The sequence below is a fragment of the Oreochromis aureus genome, linkage group 7 (genome assembly GCF_013358895.1).
Source record: "Oreochromis aureus strain Israel breed Guangdong linkage group 7, ZZ_aureus, whole genome shotgun sequence".
Taxonomy (NCBI): domain Eukaryota; kingdom Metazoa; phylum Chordata; class Actinopteri; order Cichliformes; family Cichlidae; genus Oreochromis; species Oreochromis aureus.
In genome coordinates this window covers 55674309-55687284 of record NC_052948.1, presented here as the reverse complement: position 1 = coordinate 55687284, position 12976 = coordinate 55674309, and the positions used below count along the sequence as shown (strand labels likewise).

At 37.9% G+C, this 12976-nt stretch overlaps 1 protein-coding gene across 1 annotated transcript in view; it reads left to right on the top strand.

The window, feature by feature from the left end:
• Nucleotides 1-404: 404 nt before the first annotated feature.
• crb2a (crumbs cell polarity complex component 2a) overlaps nucleotides 405-12976 on the top strand; it is a 46911-nt gene continuing 34339 nt past the window's right edge. Inside the window, exon 1 of the mRNA XM_039615577.1 lies at nucleotides 405-548. Within this exon, the coding sequence (XP_039471511.1) occupies nucleotides 482-548 (67 nt within the window). The 5' untranslated portion in view covers nucleotides 405-481. The remainder of the gene's footprint in view (nucleotides 549-12976) is intronic.

The window sequence follows — 12976 nt, the reverse complement described above, 5'->3', positions numbered from 1 at the left end:
TTTATCTTTATCTGAAGTGAATTTAACAGGGGTTTTACTTAATGCACTTATTCACAAAAAGTTGCAGAATTCAAAGATTTGCCCTAAAGTGCTTCTAAGAACCATTCCATTTACCATTTGCTTTTGTTGAAGGAAAAAATTATTTACAGATGATAATATTTTCTTACTTTTTTCTGTTTCTAGGTGGGACAGTTAAAGGGTTTGAGGGCCTCTGAATGAAAAACAGTATTAGCAGGTGCTAATCCAGTTCATGTTTTCCTGTTTTCTTTCACGTGGCTGATTATGCTCCAGTCTAAAGCAGGGAGGGCTTTCGGTCTGTTTCCAAGCATGAGTATTGGGGCAACTGCAACACAGTGAGGAGCCTTTACATTGCACAGCAACATGCCATTACTGTAGGACTTCTTCACTTCTTTTTTTTTTCTACTGAAAAACAAATTGATATTTCCTTGTGGTTTTACATACCCCAGTCTGTGATTGTGCTATGGAGTTGGGGAAAGTTCATGTGAATTTAAAGACGGTGCTGCTGACAATGATGATGTTCAAATGGGGTGAGTACAAACACACTTAACACTTTTTTTTTTTAGAGAAGGTAACAGATTACATTGCAAGAGTAATCACAGGGATATATAAAAAACGGAGAACTATTTTAAAAATACATATATTTACAATATTCTTTAAGATATTTCTTTTTCTCAACATTTATTTGTTTATTTATTTGATAGTCCTGATGAGTCCTGAGGTTTCTCACTTTTACAAACCAGTAAGAGGAGCACGTCCTACAAATGCCATGAGTAAAAAGAAGTTTCAGGGAGGTGCTATATTGTGTTCTCAACAGTGACAGGACTGAAAACAATAAGTGAGAATACTGAGAAAACATAGGCATGTCCATAACCATTACTTTAATTACTAGGCTGTGGTCAGACAAATATATTTAGCAGATTTTTAAATATTAGTAATTAATATGTGGCTAGATCATTTAATAGAGAAGTTGATTTGTTAGAGACAGAATTCCTCATTTGCTTCTAGTTTTTGAAAGCTCTATCTGTCAGATTTTACACATGATTGGATCTGAATGAGAGATTGTGCTCCTTAGTCATGCATTCCTAATCAGTGCAACCAGTTGACTGGAGAGAAGCTCATTCACACCTATATGTGCATGAAAGGAGGGCAAAAACAAGGTCACATCTTGGTCACAAAGTTTTAAAGCACAAACCATATTTTCAACTTTTTAAAATCTCCCTTTTAACAAAAAGAAATGCCCAGCAAATGCAGGCACTTCCTGAACACCAAAGAGAGCCAGAGTCCCACCACCAATCATCATCAATTTCACTGAAATAGTAAAATAGGGAGTATCCTGAACAGATATATTACTATGGGATTCAGAAATGGCAAACCACAGGAGTGCAATTCTATAAAATCATAAACAGGGCATTCTTCCACCCATCCATGACATCTTCCAGCCATTGTTATCCACATAGCCTTTGCTGTTGTAAAGGATCCCATCCACTTCACACTGCTCTTGCTCATTGTATCAGGTCTTTAGTTCCTCCTTGGCCTTCTTTAGTAATGATACTTGTAATAAACGTAGCCTGTTTGCAGCTCTGGAGCTCCAGATCTGTAAATTAGAGACCCAGCTTTACACCCTCGAAAAACCCCTGTAGCCAGTTCAGCTGAAGGTAGCATAGCCCCTGTTAGCAGATTGTCCAGAGCGTAGTCCTAAACAGAAACCCCCGGTACACCGCATCAACTCATTCATGTGTCTAATCCTTTTTCCCCACTCAGCAAAACACCTGCTGGGAAACAAACTCTGATAATTAAAGATTCTGTTTTGAGATGTGAAGCTGGAGACACCAGCGACCTTCCAAGGACCAGAAGGAAATTTGAGGGAAATATGAAATCAGAGGTCACTAAATTAGTGTCTAATGTTGCCAAAACAATGTCGGACTCTATAGCTTTCTCTGGTCTCCTCTCCAATCAGACCAGGAGTGATGTCAGCCGCATGTTCTCCCTATATTGCAATAATCACAAAGAAAAAACAGTATTAGTAGTATCCACAACTGCACAAAAGAGAAAATGTGGATTTTTAGACATTAGGTTTCTGTCATTTCTAAGCCCTTAATGAATTAATAATTGATCACCAATTGATTTACTCTGCCTCACAGAAACCCGATTATTTTGTTAGTTTAAATGAATCAACACACCTGAGTTGTACTAATTGTCACAATCCTCGAAGCACAACCTGAGGAGCAGATGTGGCAACAATCTTCAGTTCCAACTTGTTAATCAACCACAGACACAGGTAGAATTTTAATTACTTTGAAAGCCTGACACTTAGCCTTGTCCACCCCAGCTGGAAAACTCAAAAAGGAGTTTTATTTGTTGTCATTTACCATCCACCTGGGTCTTGGTCAGAGTTTGAGTCTGATTTCTTGGATGTTTTATCTGTTTCAGTGCTCAGCTCAGATAAAATAAGTATTCAATTCAATTTTATTTATATAGCGTCAAATCACAACAGCAGTCGCCTCAAGGTGCTTTATATTGTACAGTAGATACAGAGAAAAACCCAGCAATCATATGACCCCCTATGAGCGAACACTTTGGCGACAGTGGGAAGGAAAAACTCCCTTTTAACAGGAAGAAACCTCCGGCAAAACCAGGCTCAGGGAGGGGCGGCCATCTGCTGCGACCGCTTGGGGTGAGAGAAGGAAAACAGGATAAAGACATGCTGTGGAAGAGAGACAGAGATTAATAACAGATATGATTCAATGCAGAGAGGTCTATTAATGAGTGAGTGAGGTGACTGGAAAGGAAAAACTCAATGCATCATGGGAATCCCCGGCAGCCTACGTCTATTGCAGCATAACTAAGGGAGGATTCCGGGTCACCTAATCCAGCCCTAACTATAAGCTTTACCAAAAAGGAAAGTTTTAAGCCTAATCTTAAAAGTAGAAATAATATCTGTCTCCCGAATCCAAGTTCGAAGCTGGTTCCACAGAAGAGGGGCCTGAAAACTGAAGGCTCTCCCTCCCATTCTACTTTTAAATACTCCAGGAACAACAAGTAAGCCTGCAGTGCAAGAGTGAAGTGCTCTAATGGGATGATATGGTACTACAAGGTCATTAAAAAAAGATGGGGCCTGATTATTTAAGACTTTGTATGTGAGGAGCAGGATTTTGAATTCAATTCTGGATTTAACAGGGAGCCAATGAAGGGAAGCCAAAACAGGAGAAATATGCTCTCTCTTTCTAGTCCCTGTCAGGACTCTTGCTGCAGCATTTTGGATTAACTGAAGGCTTTTCAGGGAGTTTTTAGGACTTCCTGATAATAATGAATTACAGTAGACCAGCCTGGAAGTAATAAATGCATTAACTAGTTTTTCAGTGTCACTCTGAGACAGGATATTTCTCATTTTAGAGATGTTGCGCAAATGGAAGAAAGCAGTCTTACATATTTGTTTAATATGGTAAATGGTAAATGGCCTGCATTTGTATAACGCTTTTTACCCAAAGCCTTTTACACTACATTCAGTCACTTTCGGTCTCAAATATGATCAGCCTATGTCTATTAATTGGCTATGTTCCACAGGCCTTCAAGATGGCAGTAGCTCTGGTAGTGGACTGTTTTCTGTGCTTGTCCTATTAGACTTCAGTGCTCAGTTTGATACTATTGCCCATTATATTTTATTATATATAGTGCAGAAACTATATGATATGCAGAGAGGGTATATTAAATTGTTCATATCATGTTCGAGTGAAGTAAGTCAGTAATATAGCAATGTTAAATCTCGCTACACTGCACGTGATTTCATTGCGCGCTTTGGATCGTGGTTTGAGGAAGACTTCAATCTCAATCAAGTAGAGCAGCCACCTTTACTTTTTTCGGTATACCGAAAAAAGGACATTAGGTGGTTGTTACATTTACAAAATTCTAACTTGTAATTTGAACAAAATAATTTCATGTTTCTGTGGTGAATGTAATTAAATCATGTAGGATCTGTAAGAAATTCAACAACTTAATTTGTTCTTGTTGATTTGACATGATACAATCTAGTAAGAGTGGTTAGTTGCTGGACTCATGAAATTCACAAGATCACATGAGATTTCAAACTGCAGGAAAATCACTGGAGTCATAAGGGGCAAACAACTACACACACATCATGTGTACGTTATCGCTATTTATTGTGGTCTAACCTGTCAAGGACAAAAACGTACAGAAATCCATAGCATAGCTTTCCTCCTTTTTTTAAGCCTGGATTGGTGGTGTGGTGGATAGTGCTGTTGCCTTCCAGCAAGAAGGTCTTAGGTTCAAATCCACAATCTGGCTCATTTGCAGTGGGTTGTTCTGGTTTCCTCCCACAGTTAAAAGTCATGCAATTACAGTTAGGTTAATTGGTGATTCTAAATTACCTATGAATCTGAGTGCAAATGGTTGTTTGTCTCTATGTGATAGACTGGTGAGCTGTCCAGGGTATACCCTGCCTCTTAACCTATCATTTTGGGAGGATGGTGGTCATTGTAAATCCATTCAATTTTTATGTTAACCAGACTCTAGACTTTGTTGAACATTATGTAATATGAAGACAAGAAGTAGTATTTAAGTGAGTAGTAGTAAAAGTAAGTAGTATTGGGGTAAAAGTTATAGAATAGTGTTGGAATAAAATAACTAAATTGTGAAGGATTAAAATATTCCAAGAGCTCAACTTACTTCATCTAAACATGTTTCAGTCACGTTTTAGCAACACAAAATGCACAGGTTTATTTAATATGAATAAGTTGTGTTGATTTAACTCAGTTGTTTAAGTTTCTGCCAAAGCAAAACAATTGTGTGCAACCAATGTCCACTATTGAATTAAATAAATCCAACATGCTCTTTTTTCAGTGTATTAAAGGTACTGCCTCCAGTGGCTTGAATCATATCTATCTAATATACTCCAATGGAATGGAGAATCCTTCTCACACACTAAGATTAAATGGTAAATGGACTGGTTCTTATGTAGCGCTTTTCTACTTTCACTGAGCACTCAAAGCACGTATACAACTTGTGCATTCACCCAATCACTTTATCTAAGGTTTTTAGTGCTTCTATCTAACATTCACTCGCATTGGAGGGCAACATGGGATTAGTATCTTACCCAAGGATATTTGGCATGTAGACTGGAGGAGCCCGGGATCGAACCACCAACCTTCCAGTGAGTAGGTGACCCACTCTACCACCTGAGCTACTGCCAGATTAATTATTGAGTTCTTTATAGTTCCATACATGCTTCCCTTAGGCGGTATTTGAAGGCATAGCATACATTTTCACTGCTATGCAGATGACACCCAATTTTGCTTATCCATGAAACCAGGACAGGCAAATGACACAGAAAAGACTGAGGTTACTGTACTCCTTAAAATCTAAGAAATATGGTATCTTGCCACATGCTTACTCTGGATGGCATTACTTTGGCATTCAGTAACACTGTGACAAACTGAAACACACTTTGTCAGCGTGATGCTGAAAAACTAGTTCATGTGTGTATTACCTCTATCCTGGACTTCTGTGATTCGTTATTTTCCGTTATTGTCCTAAAAACTCCATGAAAAGCATTCAGTTGATCTAAAATACTGCAGCAAGAGTATTGATAGGAACTAAAAAAGAGAGAACATGTTTCTCCTATATTGCCTTGCCTTTATTGGTTCCCTGTCAAATCCAGAATCACTTAAAATCACTTAAAATCCTGCTCCTCACATAAAAGGTCTTCAATAATGAGACCCATATCACTCCATAAGAACACATTGCTCTCAGACAAAATAAGAATGGGAGGCAGAGCCTTTAGCCTTCAGGCCCCTCTTCTGTGGAACCAGCTTCCAGTTTGAATTTGGGAGACAAACACCCTCTCTACTTTTAAAATTAGGCTTAAAACTTTCCTTTATGATCAAGCTTATAGTTAGGGCTGGATCAGGTGACCTTGAATCCTACCATAACACTGCATTCAGTTATTAATTATTATTCATCTCTGACCCTCTCCCACAGCAAGTCTTGTCCTGTGTTACTCCCCTAACCCCAGTCAGTTGGTGCAGGTGGTTGCCGCTCCCTAAACCTGGTTATGCTGGAGATTTCTTCTTGTGAACAGGGGATTTTTCCTTCCCACTGTCGCTCATATGGGATCATATGATTGCTGGATTTTCCTCTGTTTCTTTGTATTATTGTAGGGTCTTTACCTTACGATATAAAGTACCTCAAGGCAACTGTTGTTGTGATTTGGCCCTATATATTAACCAGTTTGCTCTCGTGCCATCAGGCAGAAATGTAGTCAAATGCCTTTAGTCAAGCTTGGATAAAACATATTGATGTTTTTAACGAAACAAATATAGAAGCTACCTCAGAGAACTCAATAGGAGAGAGGAAGTCTAAATAAATATGAGCAGTTACTAAAGTTGCTGTAGGTTAAGTTGTCAATTTTATTTTATCATTAGTAGTTAATTAATAATCTGAGTTGTCTCTCAGAAAATGGAGACAAAATAGTGTGTGTGTCTAGGAAGAGAAAATTGATTGTGATTGCTTATATTTGTGCCATAGGGAGTTTGACAGCTAAGCTGTAGACTTTGAGAGCTCTGTATGCAAAGGAGGAGCGACCCAGCAACTTATCTTTAATGTGCACTGGGCATTTTCAGCTTTGTTGAATTGTTGACCTTTTCCTCTGCATCACGTCTGACAGGTCCAGCTATCTGCACAGTCAGCATCAACCTCCGCTCTAATTCATCCCAAACATATTCTATCGGTTGAGATCAAGACTCTGTCCAGGCCAGTCAAGTGCTTTCACACCAAACTCGCTCATCCATGTCCTTATGGACCTTACTTTGCACGCTGGTGCACAGTCCTGTTAGAATAGGATGGAGTCATCGTCAAACTATTCCCAAAAAACTGGAAGCATGAAATTTTCCAAAATGTCTTGTATGCACCCAAAGGTTCACCTTTAAGTCTGACAAGTAGGGATGGAAATTTAGAACTCGTTCTTGTAGAGAACTGGTTCAATTCCTTGGGATTATTAGCCTGCTTGGCTGCCAATCCTGCTTATTAGTTCCACTTGCTCTTGTGCTACAGTCAGTTGATTATAGTTCATGTCCCTAAAGAGAAAAATAGTAGCGTCCACAGCATGGATATGGACATTACTTTTATTTTTATTGTACAAAAGGACAAGAGAACAATGGTAAACTTAATGGTAAACTTAAAGAAGTCCAGACGCTTTTCTTTCCAAGCTCCTTAGACTACAATGACCTGGATGACTGAGAACCTTCACAGGACAATGGTAAAGAGCAAACTGTGTCTAGGACAGACTTTGTTTTTTGCTATCAACTTTGTGTTGATACATAATTCAAAGAGAAAGATCATAGGTGTGATCTTATTAGAATAGGGATTGTGCTGGTGTGTGGGACTGTGGCCTATAGGTTTATGTAGTTAAATGGTAATTATGAGACAGTCCATTTCAGGTCATTTACAGAGAAATGTGAAAGCAATGTAGTAAGCACTGTAACGAATGCCTGGGAATAATTAAGTAGCGCACTGCATTACTTTTTTTTTTTTAATGTGTCCAGCAGTTGTAACAAGCAGAATTATGATCTGAATGCTTTCTAGTGACAGACACATTTGCTTTGCCAAGAGGAGGACCTCTTTCTAAGTTCCTTTTGCTAATGTTTTTGTTTTATTTATTTGCATTATTTTATTATTCATATGTCTAGTGGATAATATGCTAGAGCAGTTAAAGGCCAGATTCGTGAAAGATAAGAAGAAAGCAGAGAACTGGGCACTGGACACACCTCCAAAAGCCAAGGGTGGGGGTGTCAGGGGATCAGAGGCAGCATGCAGTTGAGGCCAGCCCCCGAAGCAAGAGTCGAGGACATGGCCACTGACCCCAGACCCTCGAGAACTGCCCGAACCCTCGTGGAGTCCCCACCAAAATGCAAACCCTCTGGGTGCAGGCCAGCAACCATGCCAAAATGCCCTGTCAAGTCCCAAGGGGAGGAGAGGGGCAGTGGCGACCAGTGGGGACAGCAAGGAGAGCAATCCCCTGCATTACTTTTAGAAAACGTGTTCTGTGTAATATGTGTAATACAATGCTTTGTTTGAGTAACAACCTCAACATTGATCACAACATACATAAACATTTGACCACACACCATACAATTAATTTGCTCACATGTGATATCCTTGATATGCTGCCTGCCCATGGTGGTGACTTTCAAAGCGGAGCCAATGGGAATTCAATTAGAACCAATGGGAGAATCGATAAGGAATCAAATATCAGTAATGGAATCCGAATTGCAATTCCTATCTCTACTGACAAGCGAGATGGGGAGGAGGCAAGACTTCCTGCACTCATTTCCTGTACCATGTCTGGGGCCTCGGTTGGCTAGTGGTTCGGTGCTAGGCTAACTGCATATCAAGGTCATTGCTAGTTTTGGTGTGTTCTTCTCCCTGCTGCTCGCCACTGGTCATTGTGGACAGCCTGGGTCTCCTTGGTATTTCTCTGTTCACCTCTGGCTCCCGGGGGGCATTGTTGGAGTCTCTCACTCTCATTATCAAGTACTTTTTATGACAAGCGCTCATACAGAGACACTCATATTCTTTTTCTTTCACTCACACACACACTCACACACACATACACATATGTATGTCTGTTTGTGTAACCACCTCTGTTTTGTTAAAGATGCAGCAGTTGGAAGCACAGTGCATCTTATGTTTGCTCTATCCTCGACTTTTCACTTCTCCACCCCTTTTTCTCTCTCTTTCTGTCTCATTTTCTTTTTCTATTCCTCGTCCTTTTATCTTTATGTTATTATCTCTTCTCTTTCATCAAAATGGCCCTCAACTCTTTTCAGCACCGGCTCCATTCAGATAATAAAATTAAAAAAAAGAAGACTGACAAGAGGAGCCTCTACAGAGCTCATCTTGGCAAAAAAAAAAATGTGTTTGGGGCAAAAGAGCATTCAGACCATGATTCTGCTTACAAAAACTGCCGAACAGAACCAGTTAGAAAAAATAAAAAAAATCTTCTCTTGGCACAATGCAGTCAGACAAGTGCCGTTCTCCTAGCAACCACTAAGCCTGCACTCATCCATCTGTGACGCGTCAGACCAGAAGGGTGACTGTAGCTCAGCAGGTAGAGTAGGTCACCTACTGATCAGAAGGTTGGTGGTTTGATCCCTGGCTCCTCCAGTCTTTATGCCAAGTATCCTTGGGCAAGATACTGACCCCAAGTTGCTCTCCAATACATCCATTTCAGTGTGAGTGTAGTTAGGAAGTGTTTAGTTTAGAGGAAAGTGAATGTTGTATAGAGTGCTTTGAGTACTCCGGGAGAGTAGAAAGGTCCACTCCATTTATTACCCAACAATTACAATGTTACTAATGAGCTGTATTATAAAGTGCTACTGGTTTTCTAAATTAGTATGAAACAGTATGGATCATTTCTTTGTTTTACTGCATTTGTAACACAACCTATGGTGGCAAATCTGAACTTTGGTAGGTTCCTTGAGTGGAAACAAGCTAGAGGTTGAAGCTGTAAGCTATAAGCTCTTCGCCACCTGGAGATTACAAGAGCAAGGGGATTGACCCAAAGAGGCCAGAGGGATTACAACATGGAAAGGCTTACGAGGCCTTCAGAACTTATCTGGTGAAAGAGAGGGACAGTAACGTTGTCTAATTAATCTCAGGTATACATCAAATGAGTGAGAAAATGTGTAAAATATGAGAAGGTTAGTAATCCAATCCAACTTTATTTATAAAGCACTTTAAAATAGCCAGCACAGGATCAGAGTGCTGTACAGTAAATAAGTTAAGAACAATAGAATAAAACAAAACAGCAAAAAATAAAACACATAATACATAAAATTACAATTCAAACAGCCCCATATTAAAAAACAACATAAAACAACACAGAATCAACTAATAAAAACTAATAAAAATAAACTGAAAAAACAACATGTCACCTGGTGTCAAAGGTGTCAAAGGTAAATGGGTGCTTTCTTATACAGTAATTTTTCTACTGTTCTTAAGCACTCAAAGTACTTTGTACAACATGTCCCATTCACACATAAAACCATACAAGCGCTTTGCGTATCTAAGTGCTTTCTATCTAATGGTCACACACACACATTCACACTTCAATGACTCTGTTTTCAGTCTTCCCCAAGGTTATTTTGGTTATGGAATAGCCAAAGATTCAAATGACCAACCTTCCAATTGTTCAACCTTTTCAGGCACAACATGTAATAACACTATAATACGTGTTAAATTAAAAAGCCCTTTTAAGTCTTTATAAGGTGCTTAATAAAAATTAATATGTTAATAAGAACTGAAAAAATAAACATATTAAACATATTAAATGTTTTATGTGTTTATATGTTATCCTATAAAGCAACACACAATGCAAGTAAATGTTTAATAATGAAATAATAAGTAAATTAGTTGAACTTATTAATATTGTTAAATTAGAAGTTTCCCTTCGAGTATATCCTACAAATGAATTATAAATCTGTTTCTAATTCTAAAATTCAACACTATCTGTTCACTTATTTAAAAATAAACCATATTGTAAATATTTATAAATCTTATTACCCGTTAACTAAGGACATAGCAAAGTTCTTATATTAAGCGTCAAATATCTATGCTACTTAATATAGTCATGAACCTTCCCAGGTTCATGACTATATCCCCATGACTATATCATGACTATATCAAAATATCAAAATATCCCCAATATTTTGAACTCGTGACAAGATGCAAATCCTTTGGACTTTGTTTCAGAATGGATATCCAGGTGTAAAAAATCTCCCAAATCAAATAAGTAGAGCTACCAGCTGTGAAGGGAGCTGTGAAGGGAGCAGCTAAAAGTAGCTTTTAATGTAGCTACTTATTTATTTCTATATTTATCTAACTGCTTCTTTGTTTGTTAGTAGTAAAAAGGGACTACATCACAGCAATTTTTCTGCATAAGAAACAAAAGGATATAGAAGCGTTACTATATTATATTGAAATATACCAAAATACATATGCAATGTATGAGATACAAATTTTAAAAAAGACAGATATTTAGTATTATTGGCTATTTCACCTCTCCTTGATCTAGTGGTAAAGAGAAAAGATAATGCAATACATTTGTTAAAATAGTTGCTGTTCATGTCAAAGTCAAAGTCAGCTTTATTATTAAAAACCATATTTACAGATCATACACAGGAATTTGAAAGTGCAATGCTGCCACGGCCCGCAGTGTACACTAAACAACATAAAGATAAAAAGATAAAAATAAAATAAAAGTCTTATATACAACACAATACAATCTTATATAAACAACAATGTCCAACACAATCCGAGTGTTTGTGGGCAAGAGTTCGTGTGCAAGTGGGTTGGGGGAGTCAGTGAAAGGGCGATGTCCCCCTACAATGTGTAATTTGATAAGATTTATCACAACATGTCTATGTCATTAATTACTATGTTTATCCTATACTCCGTCTTACATCAAGAAGACTTGAAGCTAATCTTGAATCCTTACAGCATCCTGGAGCACATCCAGCCTACAGGTGGCTAACACTCCTCTGGAGTCACTGTAATCTGGAAAGATCAAACGCAGTTAGTGTCTAATGTTTGGATTGAGGGCAGAAGGCGCCTTAACCAGAACTGGAAATGTTAACACCCTTCTACTTTAACAGAGTGACTGTGGATAATGCCTGCCTTGAGGCCAAACTTGAGGAGTTTACTTTTTTTGTGTGCATGGTTATTCTGTAAATAAGACAAATTACAACATTCTAACTAATTGTAGAGGCAGGGTAATAATACATTAAATAATAGGAATAATTAGTCAGAGTTCAAAATAATTATAATTATCCCAGATTGTATTTGATTAAAATTATAATTTAATTCTAAAAAATCTATTCAAAATTATGAATTTTTTAGTTCTGTGCTGGCTTTGGGAGTTACGATATCTCTTCTTAGATCATCATCCCCATGATATGGCTGAATGGATGGATGGATGTGTCTAAAGCAGGGGCGATTCTAGGATTAGAGCTTTGGGGGTGCTGAGCACCCAGGCAAGATAAACTTTACACGTCACGATGAGACTTCATCCCTGTCTCTGTTAGTCCCTGCATCTTTAAATGTCTCCAGTTGTCCCGAGTTCTCTATAACTGTCTCTTTGGTGCATTTAAACCCCTGTTCCTCCCTGTCCTCATCGTCTGTTGTCTTCATCTCCGTTATCAGTCATCATAATTTTACCCTCTCTGTGCAAGTCTGCAAATTTCTTTATTAAATCATAAGATTCTTAAATTCATCAAGTCTCTCTGTGCCCGGGTCCTCATCACAAAACATGAAATCACTCTTTTGTACATTTTAACACAATTTAATCCCCACATTTGTGAAAGAAAAACAAAACATTTTTTTAAAAAGTCTGTAACAAAACCATCAAATCTGATAAAGGTTATTTAAATGCTGCAAAAGAAGAATGGATTGGAATAAAAAAAAAATACTTATCCTAACCTTAATTACTGGGGGAGAATAATGAATGATGCTGATAGTGAGTAAAAAGTAAACTGAGTGCATTTTTTGGACAGAGATTCACTTTTAATTTGTATGTATAATATAATACAGATACATAAAAAACACTCCTAAAACAAAATAAATTATTACAAATAAATTATTACAAAATATTAATAAAAAACTATAAAATGGAGGCAACTTTGCCTGTGGTAGAATGTATACAATGTATGAAAAAATCTTTACTGCAGATACTAATTTTGTGTTGTAAGATTTATGAGTTTCATGCTTTCATAGTGGTACACGGGAGAGCTTGACATTTTATCAGGTGGTACACACTGTAAAAAGTTTGAGAAACACTGATAAGTGTATGTGTGCTTTTGGAAGACATTTAAAGCTGCAGTACAGAATCTTTGAAACAAGCTAGCTTAAAACATTTTTAGAATATAAACAGAGCACTGTGCTTCTC